The following is an 18,725-nucleotide window of genomic DNA, read 5'->3' on the forward strand; positions in this document are numbered from 1 at the left end:
GGAGGCCATTATTCCATAGTTTGTGGTAGACGTCTACCTATACATAGATCTTGACAGTCTCGTAAAGAAAAGTATCAATAATTAAAATCAATCAACAATGATTAAATATAAAGACTCTTAGTAATAAAGAGATTTATGCAGGGATCTCTGGAGGTCAAGAATGTAGATCACCAGTGGATCTCACCTCTGGAAATTTACTCAATCTATGCTGTCCTTAATGTAAATATTCTGAAAGACCACACTACTAAATATTGAATTAAAGTAATTGAAGGTTACAAAGGGACTTTAAACACTTTGGAATGATGCCTGCCTTTGATTAAGAATGTACCCAGGAAACCATATCTGCATTTGTCTCCATTAATTAAGAAGGCAAGAAAATGAAAGTGTCTTCAATGCAGTCAAATACAGCTGTAATTCTTACAAAAATCCAGAAATTAAATTTAAGCTAACTGATATTATAGTTTATGTACTGGGAGGGTAGAGAGGGAAGGGAGAAAGATGCGCACCTTAAATAATAAGTCCTTCTTCCCATAACGAAGCTCCTTCAGCTGGGCTTGGATTTTTTTTGACTGTAAAAACAGAAACATAGATTAGTGGCTCAATTTCATTTATATTTTCGAACTTAAAGATGAAAATTATTTTAAACTGTACAAGAATGAATTTTGCAGTCAAGCAAAAGCTTAATCTCTGCCTTCGAAGTTGGATATCCAGCTAGTCTAGGCAGGAGGACAAAACCAAAGTCTGTGCAAAAGAACCATGTTGTTTAATTTTTGTAGAAATTTTAATTTTTTAACTTTTAATTTTTTTTTTAAAGATTTTATTTATTTATTTGACAGAGAGAGACACAGCGAGAGAGGGAACACAAGCAGGGGGAGGGGGAGAGGGAGAAGCAGGCTTCCCGCCGAGCAGGGAGCCCGATGCAGGGCTCGATCCCAGGACCCCGGGATCATGACCTGAGCCGAAGCCAGACGCTTAACAACTGAGCCACCCAGGTGCCCCTTTTTTTAAGATTTTATTTATTTATTTGACAGAGAGAGACACAGCGAGAGAGGGAACATAAGCAGGGGGAGTGGGAGAGAGAGAAGCAGGCTTCCCGCAGAGCAGGGAGCCCGATGTGGGGCTCGATCCCAGGACCCTGGGATCATGACCTGAGCCGAAGGCAGACGCTTAACGACTGAGCCACCCACGCGCCCCTAACTTTTAATTTTTGAGTATAGTTGACACACAATAGGAACCATATTGTTTAAAAGGCAATATTTAAAGAAAGTAGTTTGTTTCTCTCCCCAGCTTCCCCTCCTGCCAAAAAAGAATACACACACACACACACTGAATTTTAGTCACTAGAGTATGTCCAACAATCTAATTTTATTTATTTTTATTTTATTTTATTTTATTTTTTTAAAGATTTTATTTATTTATTTGAGACAGAGAGAATGAGAGAGACAGAGAGCACATGAGAGGGGGGAGGGTCAGAGGGAGAAGCAGGCTCCCTGCCGAGCAGGGAGCCCGATGCGGGACTCGATCCAGGGACTCCAGGATCATGACTTGAGCCGAAGGCAGTCGCTTAACCAACTGAGCCACCCAGGCGCCCCCAACAATCTAATTTTAGATGCTAAATATACCTATGTATATGTATGCCTCAGTTTTCACTGCTTATTTACAATTACTTCCTTTTTAAGATCAAATATGTGAAATTTAAACTGACAACCAAGTTTGAATTTGACGTATGTCCAAAGGGAAGGCAGCAAGCAAATGTGACAGGAAGCAAAGAAAACAGCTAGAATGCTAAGATGCTGAGGTGAAGGGTGTTTGCTCTGTAGAAGAACGCACTTTTTAAGAGAACTATGCCAAATATAAAAGTGCTTTATAACAAGGAAATTTCTCTCAGCAGGACATGTTTGACTACTCATGGAAATATACCTGGTGAGCCACAGATGATGATCCTGTCTTCCCATTTTTCCAGAGCAGACCCAATTTCAAACATTCTAACATAAGGACCTCAGTTATTTGTCCTGTGTCTAAAATTACAGGTTCTGACCCCTCCATAGGAGAACAAAAACACAAATAGATTATCATAGTCACATAAAAAATGGTAATTGAAAAAAATAGTAAAATAGGTGAATAGGAATATAAAATGGTATAGTCACTTTGGGAAACAGTTTGGTGGTTTCTTATCAAGTCAAACGTACATAAACTGCATTACACAGCAATTCTTTCTACATACATAAATGTTTATAGTATCTTTATTCATAAGAGTCAAAAGCTGGAAACAACCTACAAGTCCATTAACTGGTAAATAGCAAACATTTTATGGTACATTCATGAAATACTACAATACTGTTGAGCAATTTTAAAAAGTGAATTAAGTACTGAAGCATGTAACAGTGTGGATGAAAAAAAAAACAAAACAGTGTGGATGGATTTCTTTTTTTTTAATTTTAATTTTATTTTTTTAATGTGTCACTCTGGTGAGTAACTAGATTTTTTAAAATTTTATTCTGTTATGTTAGTCACCATACATTACATCATTAGTTTTTGATGTAGTGTTCCATGATTCATTGTTTGCGTATAACACCCAGTGCTCCATGCAGAACGTGCTCTCTTTAATACCCATCACCAGGCTAACCCATCCCCCCACCCCCCTCCCCTCTAGAACCCTCAGTTTGTTTCTCAGAGTGCATGATCTCTCATGGTTCGTCTCCTCCTCCGATTTCCCCCCTTCATTTTTCCCTTCCTGCTATCTTCTTCTTCTTTTTTTTTTTAACATATAATGTATTATTTGTTTCAGAGGTACAGGTCTGTGATTCAACAGTCTTACACAATTCACAGTGCTCACCATAGCACATACCCTCCCCAAAAGCATTATACTATGTGAAATAATCCAGTCATTAGAAGCTATCTTTTGTATAATGCCATTTATATGATATTCTAAAAAAGACAAAAGGATAGGCTAGTAGTTGACCTTGGCTGGGGATTTGTGGTAGAGATTATAAAACAGCAGGAGAAAACTTCTTTATATATCTTTAATATATACATTGATCAAACCCATCCAATGGTATACTTAAATAGGATGAATTGTATGCAAGTTATATCTTAATAAAATTCAATTTTAAAAGTAGTTGGCCGTAGTATATACTAAACACAAGATCCTCATGGGACTATTATAGCCCAATAAACTGTGTTGATATGAAGGTCCTCTTCAACAAATGAAGCCCACTCATGTTTTTTGAAATATTATAATTTTCCTAGCTTACACTGAATGTATATGAGTCTTTCATGGAATCAACTGCAGCTATACTATGGTTCAGTTTGTTGTTATATTCAGAACATGTCTAATGATACAAGATAGGAGAGTTTGCCAAGTAGGAGACTGTTATGATGGTGTTATAATTCCTGAATTCTTGTCTAATGCTGGAAGCACCACCAATTAGAGTCTTAAAAGTGATGTCTGTGGTACACCACCACAAGGCTCTACTATTAGAAACAGTTGTCGCAGACATCACTATCATGAACCAGCTGCATTCTGGGATCTATTGAATCAGGAAATTGATAAGAGAGAACAAAAAGAAAATAAAATGAAAAGAAATAAAGGAAAGGAAGACAAGACAAGGAAAGAGGGAGAGAGGAAAAGTAAAGGGGGGAGAGTGGTGATTTGAGAGGGGGGAGTGAGAAGCAGGGAGAAAGAATTTGACTCATTAACAATTCAGAACTGTGCAATTAAACTCTATACCCAGAAGAAGCAAGGATTCGTTTGATTTTTTTTTTAATAAACTAGCTACTATTTTTTTCATTTCCATAAAAAGTCATCCTCTTTCCCTTGATATGTTTACTGAAAGTGAAAGGCATAATATAATTCATAGAAGACAATGAGCCATCATTGTATGTGTAGGGTTGATCCGGGCTCTTGAGAATAAAAACTCTCACTTGAATCCCCCAGCCTCCTGAATTTATACTTCTGCTTCAGGATTCTACATTACAGCTCTGTTCTCCTGGCACAAAATTCCCCAAGTAACCCCGAATAATGATATCTCAGACATAGCATCTCTCTCTTGTTACATTAATTTCATCTCCAAGATATCTGCTGGTTTTCAAGGCTATCCTTAATTTTGTGCTACTGATTTCAGTAAAGAATCATTTCTGTTATTTTCTCCAACTTCAAATGCACAGTTGATTGGCATTGTCTCCCTCCTGTTTCATTCTGTTGTCCAGGACTCATTTATAGCCAGGACAGTCCCTAAGGTAAACAGACTTTATTTATTTATTTTTCCAAACGAATGTTGACCAATATCAATGGGGAATGAGAGTTTACCACTACATATGGTGTGCGTGATTTGCTCAATTTCATTTCTACTCTTTCAAATAATTAATGCTCTATTTTTTAAGTGTGAGAAAAGACTAATTTTAACCATTTTGGGTATTCATTTTAATGCATATTTATGCTGAATGCACAGAATACAATTTAAACTTTTATTCATAACTTGAATTAATTATTAAAACATCAATTTTTGTGTCATGCAGTGATTCATTCAGGAACTATAATAAAAGGCTACATATCTTTGTGCTGCACTAAGTTAGCAGGAACAGTTAGATTTCCTGAGCTTAGTTAAGATTATTTAGAATTTTTTTTTTTGGAAATTTTCATCACAGTCAGTCATCACTTCTCTGCATTGTATATTCCAGCCATCTTCTAATGTTCAGTGAGTTAAAAAGCAAAATCCTATCTAAAGATCTAAGAGTATGCACAGTAAGAATAAGTGCATTTTGAGTTGAGTGCATTTTGTAACGTACATTGATCTAAAACCCCATGACATTTTGTTTTCTTTTAGCTTCCTAGGGCATCATTTTGAAAAGTTAAAATTGTCAGAAGGGTAAACTTCAAACCATTGAGTTATTACTATATTGGGGATGTTAGTAATTTTTTTGGGTGGGCAGCAAAGCAAGGTTTATTGAGTGATAGCAAAGTGATAGTACAAAACTCCCAAGGAGGGAGGGGACCCAAGAGGGTTGCCGGATTTTAGTAATTTTTAAAACTAATAATTTTAAATGTCATTTTACATGTTGATGCCTGTGAATCATGAAGTTTTCACAAGTCTGAAGTAAAATTAAGTTTGTGATAATGATGATGCTGATTGTAAGTATAATAAAAAGATGGAGAGGAGAAGGTGAAGACAAAGAAGGTGGCCATGATAGAACATTTTATTTTTTCATTTAATTTTATTTTTTAAAGATTTCATTTATTTATTTATTTGACAGAGAGACAGCACAAGTAGGCAGAGCAGCAGGCAGAGGGAGAGGAAGAAGCAGGCTCCCCAGTGAGCAGGGAGCCCCATGCAGGGCTCAATCCCAGGAGCCTAGGATCATGACCTGAGCTGAAGGCAGACACTTAACCAACTGAGCCACCCAGGTGCCCATGATAGAATATTTTAGCTAGTCTCTGACATTTTTCTTCTCTACAATTCATGTCCAAGTAGCATTTCCTTCATGAAATAACAGTGAAGATGATTGTAGTGGTATTTGCAGTAGACCCTACTGTTTTCAATATTCTGCCTTGGCAAATTAAAACACTGGCAACCCGGGGCACCTGGGTGGCTCTGTCGTTAAGCGTCTGCCTTCAGCTCAGGTCATGATCCCAGGGTCCTGGGATTGAGCCCCGCATCGGGCTCCCTGCTCATCAGGAAGTCTGCTCCTCCCTCTCCCACTCCCCCTGCTTGTGTTTCCTCTCTCGCTGTGTCTCTGTCAAATAAATAAAATCTTTCAAAAAAAATAAAAATAAAACACTGGCAATCCATTAGGTGTCAATGGGATCTGGATATTTATTTATCTATGAGTAGTTTAGGGTCACTGATTTAGAAGACAGCTCCTTTTTAGCTCCTAAACTGATAGAAGACATTACTATTTTGTTTTGGTGGTAGTGGTGGAATTAAAACAAATAATTACATTTATTACCATATTCTCGTGAAGTGTTTTTGTGACAGGAAAAAAAAAAAAATATATATATATATATGCCTCTGTTATTGCCCAGAATGTTAAACTCTAAATTTTTTCTATAAATAAATAGATAGGTCAAATAAATAAACTGATTTCAACATTATGCAGTACTAATATTATGAAGCATCTAGGAATTCATAAATTAAAATGCAGATATAATATATCCTCTAAGGAATTGAGATTAATTTAAAGAAATGAATCATTCATGAACTAAGGGGCTAAAAAATACAGGTGGACCCAGATTGTTGTTGCTGCTTATTTATTCATTTGTTTGTTTCTAAACAGCACAGGCAACTTTGCCTAGGGGCCATCTCTCTCCCGAGAGTGTTGCGGGGACTCTGGGAACATGGTAACCATCTCAGAATATAGCTTCAATCCACATAGTACTTATTCAAAAATCGGTTCCACTTGCTTACCCTCTTATAAGTAATATCCAGAAACTGCGCACTACTCATATAATATTTCTAGAAACCTAGCAAATTAAGCAATGTAAGTGTCTATGTCTATTCAGATAGAGAAGTATAATGAAGGAAATACTACATTGGCTCATATCCACAAGCTATTCAGTTTGATTATTCATTTATGGAGCATCAACTTTTAGTTTTCATGTATTTCTACTCATTTCATGTACAATATTATTGTGAAGGCATTATAAACAGGTTATATTATATTTCATGTTAGACTCTAACTTCTGTGTTGAATGGCAAGGACTTTTACATGTCCATCAGGGAGTATTCTAAAAAAAAAATCCCAAGGTCTGGATAAGTGCATGACCACCAACCTAATGACATTTTCCAGACTCCATTCAGCTTGGCTAGGCATGGGACCTACGTCTGGCAAGTAGGATGCAATGAGACATGTGTTACTACTTCCTAGCTGGACTTCTAAAAAGCAATGCTTGTGAGTCACCAGGTAATCTTCCCTGTCCCTTCTGCTAGAAGGTGATAATAACAGGGAAAGGTCATTGGAACAAAAGGTAGATCCACAATTAGAAGATGATAGCGGTATTTCACCAGCTCTGTGCCTTACTTCTAACTACTACAGGAAAGGGGTTAAACTTTTAACTTGTGGAGCCACTGTTCTTGTTCTATCTATACCATTTTCCTTCCCCCTTCTTTAACAGATATCAGATCTACATTGTGGTATGTGTGGTATGAGGACTCTCATGCCTACTCTTTATCATTCACAGGTTTTTCCATTAATAAGTCCCTTGCACAAAGAGTCTCATATTTTGTGTGCTTGTTGGAGGATCCAGCTAACACAGTGATTGTGGTCTCCTCTCCTCCAGGAAAAGAATGACTTACTGTGACACTGTCTCTAGTATCATATTACTATCACTAAGAATTACATGAGCTTCAAGTCTATAGCATTAAATAGGGGATCATAAAGCACAGATGGATTTGGGAGATCAGAAGTATAGGAAATTGATTTTAGATAAATCTGAATTAACCAGAATGACTCCCCCACCCCCCACTAAGAAATGCATGAAACAATTTTCCTGCCTAGCAAGTAGACCCAATGATTGTGTTTGTTTCTTAAAGTTTATGGTCAACCCCAGAATCCTCATTCTGACATTTCATTGTCATTGCAAAACTTTGTAGACATCACATAGTAGATGGTTCAAAAAAATAAAAATTTCATTGACCTCTAGGTATTTGCTATTAAGAAAATCCTGATAATCCAGTTAAGGACGGAATCCATAAAATCACTTTAGGGAAACAACGCTTAACTGGCTTAATTTCTTTTTTTTTGGTTATGCAATTTTAAAACACCCTAAAACACCTAAAAGTGTAAAATCTGTTTTCATTTTCCTGTTCCAGTGTTTTCATTTATGTTAGTGACAGATGAAGTCTCCAGGTTTCTGGGTTAAGGAAGAACAATCTGGTGCTAATATTTTGGCACTCTTTATTCCACTGAAGCTAGAAAATGTACTCACCTCTTCTGCATGGATGCCACACAGCTTGCTTCCTGACAAGAGTTTGTTCTTCAAGCTTTTATTCTGATGAAAGAAACATAGTTTATTGCTAAGAAATTATAAACCATTAACAATTCCTTAAATATGTCAGGCGCATTTCTCTTGTTTTGTTCATGTATAAGTCCTTCGTGATAGGAGATGTAATGGATTTGCATAAAGTCAATAGAATCTGTCATGTAAAAGAATGTTTCTTCCATTCAATTAACATTCTGATATCTTCACATTAACATGCTCATTTGAAAAGATGGAACTTTATTTGGCCTTACATTTAATGCTGTTTTATTATATCTGCATATTTTATATTAGAAAATAATTTTAGTTTCAAATCTGCAATTGATGCTGGTTTTTGAAAGCACATCTCTAAACAGCAAGTATTGGGTTTTTTTAATCATTATGTTCAATTAGCCAACATATAGTACATCATTAATTTTTGATGTAGTGTTCAACGATTCATTAGGATTCTGGTCACCTTGGATCCTAGTATAATATAGTCACACACCCATGAGGGTCTGTATTCCCTTTAAAGACTACAGCTTTGAGTCCTCTTATATTCTGGAGGCCTGTGAATTATACTCAAAAGGCTTCTTGATGCTCAGAAGCCATTTCTTTTTTCAGGCCAATAAGTATACTCTCTTTGCTGGGCTTGAGTCTGGACAGATATAATAATCCTTTGAACTCACCATAATTGACCTTGATTCATAGATGAATGTTTGTTACTTCTGACATAGAAGCCATGTGTTCTTAGCCATCTGAATCTAAACCCTTACAGCTATTCAATTGTATCTGCCTCATTATGCTCAGGCTATTCTGTCTTTGTCCTGATAACTCAAGTACTTTTAGACAGGCGGGCTAAAGGAGAACAGAAAACTTAATGAAACCCACAGGATTCAGACTTTGTACTGTCTCCACAGGAGAAAACCATGTAGTGGTAAAGTACATCTCATGGATAATGACTCTAAAGAGAGTCGATCTGATGAGCACTATGAGCAAACTGAACACAATTTATGCAGAATGAATGAGTAACTGAATGAATGAATACATCAAATTTGAGAGTTCTTCACTTATAATTCTCACCTTTTGAACATCATTTCCTATTTTATTTTCTTGTCATGCAGGGAGGGGGTACAGCTGCCTCAGTCTGAAAGAAACCTTTGGCTAATTTTTCTTCTTTAGCGAAGAGTTGAAATTCTAAAAAACTCATTTCTTAGAATTTTAGTACTATGAAATGATTTACACAAATGAGGAGTTATCTTGATTCACTCAAGTAATTTTTTTTGGCAAATATTCGTATTCATCATACAACAAAGCACGAGATTAGAGTTTTTAAAGAGAATTTAATATATATTATCCCTATATCGAGAAAAACTGTAAACTATAACAAGGGGATGAATACCGATGTTCTAAATCTGCAGTGTTGCTCAGATTGTAGGTTAAAAAATACCCTAGTTTCCTTCTGTTTGTGTCTATTTATGATATTTTTGACATATGTAATCTTAATTTTTTCTCATAGTCTATTTCTCCCTTTTTGATTTCTCCTATCATCTCTATACATAGAAATATCTTCATTATCTCTAGAGATTTAATATTCATTTAGATTTTTCATCTTTTTTTTTTTTTGAGAGAGAGAGAGAGAAAGCGAGCATGTGAGCAGGGGGGAGTGGGGCAGAGGGAGAGGGAGAATCTTACGCAGGCTCCACTGCCCAGCGTGGAGCCTGATGCGAGGCTTGATCTCACAACCCTGAGATCATGATCTGAAATGAAATCAAGAGTAGGACACTGAACTGACTGAGCCACCCAGGTGCCCCAGATTTTTCATCTTTTTTAGGGTTATAGTCTTTTAGTGGAAAGACATGGAATTTAAATAAGGTCTATAGTTTGTTTAATAGTATTGTATTAATGTTAATTTTCTGCTTCAATAATTATATTATCACTCTGTATGATGCTGTATTAGAGGTTTGGGGCAAAGATACACAAGAACATTCTATACTAATTTGGCATGCCCTTTTCTATGTCAAAATCTATTTCAAAAAAGTTAAATTACCTAGGGGCGCCTAGGTGGCTCAGTTGGTTGGGCATCCAAGTCTTGATTTTGGCTCAGGTCATGATCTCTGGGTCCTGGGATGGAACCCCATGTCAGCATGGAGTCTGCTTGGGATCATTTCTGTCCCTGTCCTTCTGCCCCTCCCCCCTGCTCGTGCCCTCTATCTCCCTAAAATAAATAAAATCTTAAAAAAAAAAAGTTAAATTATCTAAGAAATTAAAATTAACTCTGAGCTTCTTGAAAGTGGGCCAGGCAGCTCTGGCCATCACAGCACACCATTGCCCAGCCAGAGCATCTTGCTCTCTTAGGTGATGGTCAGGAATTACACCGTCACCTGTATCACTAGAAATGGAAGAAATGGGGAAGACTGCTGTGGAGGTGCAGAGACCTATAAAGACTGAGTGGAATTTCTGGTGTGCCTTTTTCACCTATTTTCAAGGGGCCATCAGCAGCATGGTGGATGAATACCTCTAGAGCTTTGAGCACTGTCAAGAGCCCCCACGGATTGAGTCCCTTACGCCACAGTGAAGATATGATCCTGACGGATGACAACAACATGTCTCCAAATCAGCGCGGCTGTTTCTCTTCTCAATGGACAAAACCACAACCAGAAGCATCTTTGACATATTCTGTCACCAACTGCAGCTTGAATGGGTCCTATGCCTATGGATCAGTACCCAGAGTCCCAGGCGAGGACCTCTTCCATTCAGTCTGGCAAGCTGTGGCATTTCCCCTCAGCCCGTTCCAGCTTTCCAGAGCCTGACTATTCTCACACCTACTCCACTCGGTAGAGTAGTATCATTCATCTCTCTAATCTGGTAGACAGCTTTGTGTTCTAGAGCCTCAGCCTAATGGGAAATAGAAACCCTTCCTAAGTCTCCTCCAGCATGACACATACCTAGCCCATCCTCAGGAACCGGCTGTGTAGGACTGCAATTCTGCCCAGACAGCCAGAAGCATGGGACTGTTCTTCAACCTGCCTCCCAGATCAGCCCACTATAAGAAAATGTACTCCCCCACCCCACACCCACACACCCAGATCGTGGACATGCCAGTGCCAGCCTTACAAGCGAAAAAGGCCAGTCTCCAGAGAGAAGAAATCTATCCTTTTATTAAACTTCAGTTTGAAGAAGAGAACTCCTTTTTTCAAATCTGCTCATGATTTGCCTTCCACAGGATCCCCCCTGATTTCCATAAACAATGTAACCGTCCCTTTAGCTCTTTCACTGCTAGTGACATCTGGGAAATATTAGCTTTCTTTTCAGCACAAAACCATTGGGGCCACCCATATGGATACCCAGAGCATCCTAGACAAATTGGAGGTGAAAGACAAGGCTTGGTCTATGACATGGCAGCAGGACCTCCCTGCAAATAGTTCCAGAAAAAATGGTACATTTCTCCAATATCATTCATCTCTCTAATCTGGTAGACAACTTTGTGTTCAGTATGAGCATGGCCCTTAGCGCGTGACAACTCAGGAAGTCGCTGCTACAATGCTCCCCGTCCACACACACCCGCTTGCTCCTGTGGAATAGCTCAGAGGGTGGAAATTAAATGAATTTGTGGATTAAAAAATACTAGTAAAATAAATAAAAATTTTAAAAAATTAAGATAAATAAAATTGAGACAAGATAGGTGAAGTGTATTGGATATGAAGATTTACATACCAACACAAACCATCCACATCTGAGTAACTTGATTAGAAATGATAATGCAGTTAATAATATATTTAAAATTTAGTGTATGTGGCCTATACTATTTAAAGTTTGCACCTTCACTTAAAGCTTTTTTCCTTTTTTCTTCTTTCCCTTTTTTTTTTTTAATTCTGTTCAATTCTAAGATAACACAATGAATAGAACTTTATTTCACTGGAAATGCTTATGATGGACTTGGAGAATGCATCTGGAACTGCACAGGGAAGACTGCTTCTCCTCAACATGGGTATCTTGGTGACCACCCCAAAGTGAGCAGTGCTTCCATTATGTGTCCACATCTGTGCAGGCAGTTGATAATTCTGGGCAACTGTGTAAACCATGTAAAGCAATATGTTTCCATCAAGCTAAATGTCATTTCTAAAGCTTAAGGATTAGAGGATTTCACTCTTTAAAATATACCCAGAACTGGGGATAATAATTACAGTCACCCACAAAGGGAACAATTGTGGCACACAAGGGAGACTTGTCAAGGCCCGTACTAAGATTGTCCTCAGATGACATGTTCTTCAGAAACATGAACGGCACATAGGACCGAAGAGGGAATACTGACTCCCAGACAATTCCCTGATTTAACCTTACCACTTGTGGTTAGTGAGCATACTTCTTTAATTCCAGAAGGAATCATGGCTTGATATCACTTCGGCATTAAGAACACAGTTTTGTTTTGTTTTTTTTACAGTTTTGTAAGCAGGCTTATGTCATTTCATCTACCCTCTAAACAGTGGATCTCATCCCTATCAAACCTAATGATGCTTTTACAAGATCTAAAACAACTTACACATATAATTATACCCAAGATGCCAGGATCCAATTATGATTATGCCTCACTTGAGGGAATATGAAGAAAAGTAGATTAAAAGAGTCATCAAATGTTTAAATGTCTGTTCTTCCTGCCTGTCACACCTGCGCTATCCCTTATTCTAATAACCATACTCTGATTTTTCTTATGAGCAGTATTTTTCCATGCTAATTCCATGTGGCTGGTATGACTCTAACCCCTCCCACTCTATCTAGGATAAGGATAAAACTCAAGCCCAGCCAATCAGTCTTGGTCCATATTTGGCAAAATAACATAAACACTGCTGATGAAAAGCTAATATAAATCTTTTCTTTTCAAGAATTATTAAGGAAAAGGTGCTGAGAGTCATCACTAAGTCAGAACCCCTCTGAGACGACCTAAAATGTAAAGGAACACCTGAGTATGGAGAGAGAAATGTTGAATCCTGGTGATAGCGTTGGCCCTTCTTCCCTGCTTCATACTTGCCTGAAGCTAGTATACTCCCGGGTGTTTCAATTACATGCTTCCAGCACCAGCCCTTCGGCTCTCTTGACACCATACTTACATCTTTTTGTCCACCCTATCTTACATAATCACCTAATTCTATCACATCTTTAGGATTCAGAGTAGCAAAGAACATCCAAATAACCATGCTTATATCTAATGCTTAATGCCATAACTTATCAGGATGTGGGCCATCTATTTTGCCTTTTCTAAATGGAAGGCAGACCTTGCTTCCTACCTATTTAGGGACTGCTCCCCACCTGGATGCTGTACAAATCTGGGGTAGCATGAAACAAATGTCCCTATGGCCTTCTTGGGAATCCAGCTTGTATATGTGTCAGCCCTGCCTAAAAATGTCATTTAATATTTCCCACTGTCTATAGGATAAATCTCAAACTCATATCTGATAGTAATATAATATCTATCTTAGGAAATAGATCTGCTTAATCTAGTTTTAGTTTTTACCTGGGAACTTAAAACACCACATTTTCAGTAGCATTTACGTGGTAGCTCAAACCCATCAAATGTTCTAGGCTACAAAACAGAAAGAGATATAAGCCTAGTATATCTCTATAATCTTTCCATATGTAAATGTAAAAATTCCAAAATTACTGAGTCTAGATTTTACATAGTGCTTTCAAATGAAATTAGGTATTAAGAGGTATTACTGCTTGCAAATAATAAAAACCAATAATAGCAAAATCAAGCAAAACATTAATTTCTTGTGAATATCTCAAGCAGAATAAAGTCTGGGGAATAAGGCTCAGAAAGTAGACAGGAACCAAGTAAGACAAGGTATTTATGACTGTAAGACAGAATACAGTTATTATGACAACTATAAATCACTATACTTATTTACAAGGTGGAATGATGAGGTCTCAATGAATTTTCATGGTAAAAGTCATAACCTGGGACCACTTAGGATTGTCAAATACAATAAATTATGTATATGCATTTATTTATTTTTTTAAAAAGATTTTATTTATTTATTTGACAGAGAGAGACACAGCGAGAGAGGGAACACAAGCAGGGGGAGTGGGAGAGGGAGAAGCAGGCTTCCCGCCAAGCAGGGAGCCCGATGTGGGGCTCGATCCCAGGACCCTGGGACCATGACCTGAGCCGAAGGCAGACACTTAATGACTGAGCCACCCAGGTGCCCCTGTATATGCATTTATAATGTTATTTTCTAGATTAAAATTATATATAAACCACTGCTTCCAGGCAGCCAAAACCATGTGTTAATTATCTCCAAAGTGCAATTAAGTGTAAACAAAAAGTAAAAACACCTGCAGTGTTATTCAAAATAAAACCAGACTGCTGTGTCTAACTGTGGAAAGTAGCTCCTATTTTAGAATTTCCTAAAACTGATTTTCGGAAACGATTATATATGACTGCTTGAGACCCACATTTGTCTCAATTTAAATGTGTTTTTAAAATGCCTATAGAAAGGGCATGCTCTTTCAAATAAGTTATTTTGTACTTGGAAATCTTATATCCCATATTAAAGAAAACAATATAGTTTAGGTGTAATATGTAACATAAATACTTTGCTTCTAAAATATTAGCAGATTTTACATTTTATAAATTTTCTAAAAAGTCCCTTATTGAGGACATCTCAGGAAAGGGATGGGATACTGGACTGAAATTTAAATCATGAGTGTTTGTTTTATTAGTTCTTAGATGTACTTTTTTTTTTACTTCTTACTGTTTCTGAAATCAGGATGTAGTCTACAACATTGTGCACGTCTCATTTAGTATTTACAGTTCACCCACCTTAGGAAAGTTGTTAAGTCACTTTACAATTGATACTCCTTAAAATTTAAAGACTGTTATTCCACAGTTCTTGTTTCAAAATAAGAGGTAAAGAGGTCAATAAAGGGGAGAATTTTTTCCTCCCATTTAGAAAAGCTTACCTGTAGAAAAAGTAGGGAAAATAAGAAATGTGTATTTGGCCTTTTTATTTGTTCTAAGCCACAGAGAAGACAAAAGTATACTTTCAAAATAAAGAGAGATAAAATTGTCTATGAAATAGTTTCAAACTGATAATGGAGAAAAAAGGCCAAATACAGATCTTTAGACAACTGAAATACCTTTTGTCAAAAAGACAAAGCTGTTCTCCTGAATTATACAAAAATATAATGTAGGTATCAAGAGAAACACTTACTTGAAACTAAATATTTTCATTAATTTTTTCTGAATCATCCTGTTTAAATATAATGCTATGATTTAATCTACATGTGAACTAATTGCTAACTTTAATAAAGATTTATATTTTACAGAAAGATTTAAAATTGAGTAGGTGTGAATGAAATGATCATTCTATAAACATTTAAATAAAACCACCAGACAACCTTGCTATCATCCAAGTGATGGTAGATACCCCAGTTGAGTGTTGTTGGCCTCGCCAACTTCAATTCTAAATTGGTTGTAACAGAAGTTTTACAAGTGCTAATAGATTTCCTCATTGAGGTTAACTCAGGAAGAGTATGGGATATTGAAGTTGGCTCTAATTCATTAGAAAATGTAAGAGTGCTTCATGAGAGTTTTATTCTTGGCTTAGCCCCAAACTAGCTCTAATATCTAGTATAAGTCATCTAACCCCTGGACATATGTGTCAACATATGTTGAAATAATGGAGAATATTTAGGTCATCTCTTAAATTTCTTGCATCTTAAGGACTGCTGTCCTACTATTGAGAGAGGATGTGAGGGATATGAGCTGATGACTTTTTTTGGTATCAAGTAAGAGGTAATTGCATGACATTCCAACCTAACTGAGTAAATTAATTAGATATTCTATGTACTGCTTAGCTGCATCTCATACCCACGAGATCACTTTTCAAATAGTATGGATATAATATAGAACCCCACAGCTGGGTTCTTGAGGCAGAACAATCGTACTTGAATTCCACTTTTTTTTTTTTTTAAAGATTTTATTTATTTGAGAGAGAGAGAATGAGAGATAGAGAGCACGAGAGGGAAGAGGGTCAGAGGGAGAAGCAGACTCCCTGCTGAGCAGGGACCCCCCGATGTGGGCCTCGATCCTGGGACTTGAGGATCATGACCTGAGCCAAAGGCAGTCGCTTAACCAACTGAGCCACCCAGGCACCCTTGAATTCCACTTTTTATAAGCTCTGTAAATTTGGATGCATCTTGCAACCTCTGATAATTCCTCTGTTTTCTCATCCATACAATTAGGCAACTGTCATAACCAGCCGGTTCTTAATGGGGCAGTTTATTAAATGAGATTATATAAGCAAAACACTTATGACAGTGACACATAGTGAGCACTTAAAAAATATTAGATCTTACTATTTCAATAAAACTCACTTCATCTTGTACAAATAAAGAAGGAAAACTTTTTTTTGATGATTAGAAGAGCACTCCAGAAGTTTCAGGATTTCAGCATTACAAATAAAATATATAAAAATATAAATACATATTACATCTATATATAAAATATAAATATATAAACATATGTATATATAGTAGAAGATGGCAGTTAAGTTTCTAGCTAATGAACTCTAATTGATCAATAAATAAAATTTATTGTGGAAGTCATTGCATTCAATGGTATTTCTTTCTATGTCTGACTTGTTTTTCTTTTAAAATAGACAATTCTCTTGCAGACGAAACCTGCTTCTGCTGTCATTACTAACTCCCTTCCCTTATCAGAGAGCTCTCATTCTGATGGGTTAAAAAATGTAGCTAAATGTATGAAATGGCATTCACTCCAGAAATAAATTTATGAAAAAAAATTAATATTCTTGTCAACATTTATAAAAACCTTTTTTGTACTAGGAATGGGGCTAAAACAATCCCTCTTTTCAAGGAGTTTGCAACCCATGAAGGAGGCTGAGAGTAGCACTCAAAGGCTCTGGAGGGGCAGCTACTCAGGGAGTAACACTGAGCTGTCCTTAGCTGTGTTAAAGGAGTCAGCTTAATAACAGGAAGAGGCAAGAGAGAGGGGAGAGTAGGTGCATTTGAACTATAAGATGCTTGGTGGCAACATGCATAAAGTAGCAGTGAGAGAGTAGAAAGATGAGACTAAAGACTGGGGTTAGCCACATTAGCAATGAATGTGTAGCATGGAAGTCACATGATCAGATTTACTTTTTATAAAAATGAAATAGGAGTTTGCCTCCATTAGGTTTTATTTGCAGTTATAGTTTAGGCAGTATTCTACGGAGAGAATAAAAAAGTCATAGAACTCAATAACAATGAAATCTGATTAAAACATGGGCAGAGGAACTGAACAGACATTTTTCCAAAGAGGACAAATGAAGGGCTAACAGGAACATGAAAAGGTGTTCGACATCACTAGTCTCAGAAAAACGCAAAGCAAAACCACAGGGAGATGTCACGTCACTCCCGTTAGAATGGTTATCATCAAAAAGACAAGAAGAGAAAACAAGCATTGGCAAGGATGTAGAGAAAAGGGAACCCCGGTGCACTGTCAGGGGGGATGCAAATTTGTACAGCCACCATGGAAAACAGTAAGGAAGTTCCTCAAGACCTTAAAAATAGAATTATGCTATGATCCAGCAATCCTACTTCTGGGTATATATCCAAAGGAGATGAAAACAGGATATTGAAAAGATGTCTGCATTCCCATGTTTATTGCACCATTATTCACAATATACAAGACACAGAAACATCGTTAAGCGTCTGTCAGTGAATGTATGGATAAGGAAGATGTGATACACACACACACAGACACACACCAGGAATATTATTCACCCATGAGAAAGAAGAAAATCCCACCATTTGCAACAACATGGATGGACACTGAAGGCATTATGCTAAGTGAGATAAGTCAGAGAAAGACAAATACTCTATGGCATCTCTTATATGTGGAATCTGAAAAAGCTAAACTTATAGAATCAGAGAATAGAATACTGGTTACCAAAACCTGGGGGTTGGGGGAAATGGGGAGATTTTGGCCAAAGGGTACAAATTTCCAGTTAGAAGATGAGTAAGTTCTAGGGATCTAATGCACAACATTATGACTATATATAGTTAGATATACTATATCATATGCTTGAAAGTTGCTAAAGAAGGAAGATCTTAAATGTTCTAACCACCAAAAAGAAATGGTAATTATGTGACAAGACGGAGTTGTTAGCTAAAGCTATGATAGTGATTACACTGCAATATATAAATGTATCACGTGAACATGGAACACACCTTAAACTTTGACAATGTTGTATGTCAATTATACCTCAATAAATCTGGAAAAATAAATGAGTGCTGAGTATATGTGTGTTTAAACTATCATTTGTTGAATGCTTACTTTGTGCCAGCTATTATACAATTATTTGCCTGTAGGGCTGCTATGAGGATTCAGTGAAAAAGTAATGAGGATATATAAGTTATTTCACTGAATCCTCATTACTTTTTCACTGAATCCTCATAGCAGCCCTACAGGCAAAAATTCTTAATCATCTCCATTTTAAAAATTTATTTATTTATTTATTTATTTATTTTCTTTGAGAGAGAGAGACAGACAGAAAGCGTGAAGAGGAGCGGGGTGGGGGAGAGGGATTGGTGGAGAGAGGCAGAGGGAGAAGAACGAGAGAGAATCATTTTTTTAAAAATATTTATTTATTTGACAGAGAGAGCACAAGTAGGCAGTGAGGCAGGCACAGGGAGAGGAGAAGCAGGCTCCCCACTGAGCAGAGAGCCCAATGTGGGGTCAATCCCAGGACCCTGGGATCATGACCTG

The 18,725-nt window shown here is 37.0% G+C and overlaps 1 protein-coding gene across 1 annotated transcript in view; it reads right to left on the bottom strand.

Annotated features, from left to right (window-relative positions):
• The window catches only part of LUZP2 (leucine zipper protein 2), a 248,677-nt gene that overhangs the window by 108,770 nt on the left and 121,182 nt on the right, over positions 1 to 18,725 (bottom strand). Inside the window, exons 5-6 of the mRNA XM_021685868.1 lie at positions 7,925 to 7,987; positions 507 to 569 (exon numbers count right to left, since the gene is read on the bottom strand). Of these exons, the coding sequence (XP_021541543.1) occupies positions 507 to 569; positions 7,925 to 7,987 (126 nt within the window). The remainder of the gene's footprint in view (positions 1 to 506; positions 570 to 7,924; positions 7,988 to 18,725) is intronic.

This window comes from Neomonachus schauinslandi, chromosome 11, assembly GCF_002201575.2.
Source record: "Neomonachus schauinslandi chromosome 11, ASM220157v2, whole genome shotgun sequence".
Taxonomy (NCBI): Eukaryota; Metazoa; Chordata; class Mammalia; order Carnivora; family Phocidae; genus Neomonachus; species Neomonachus schauinslandi.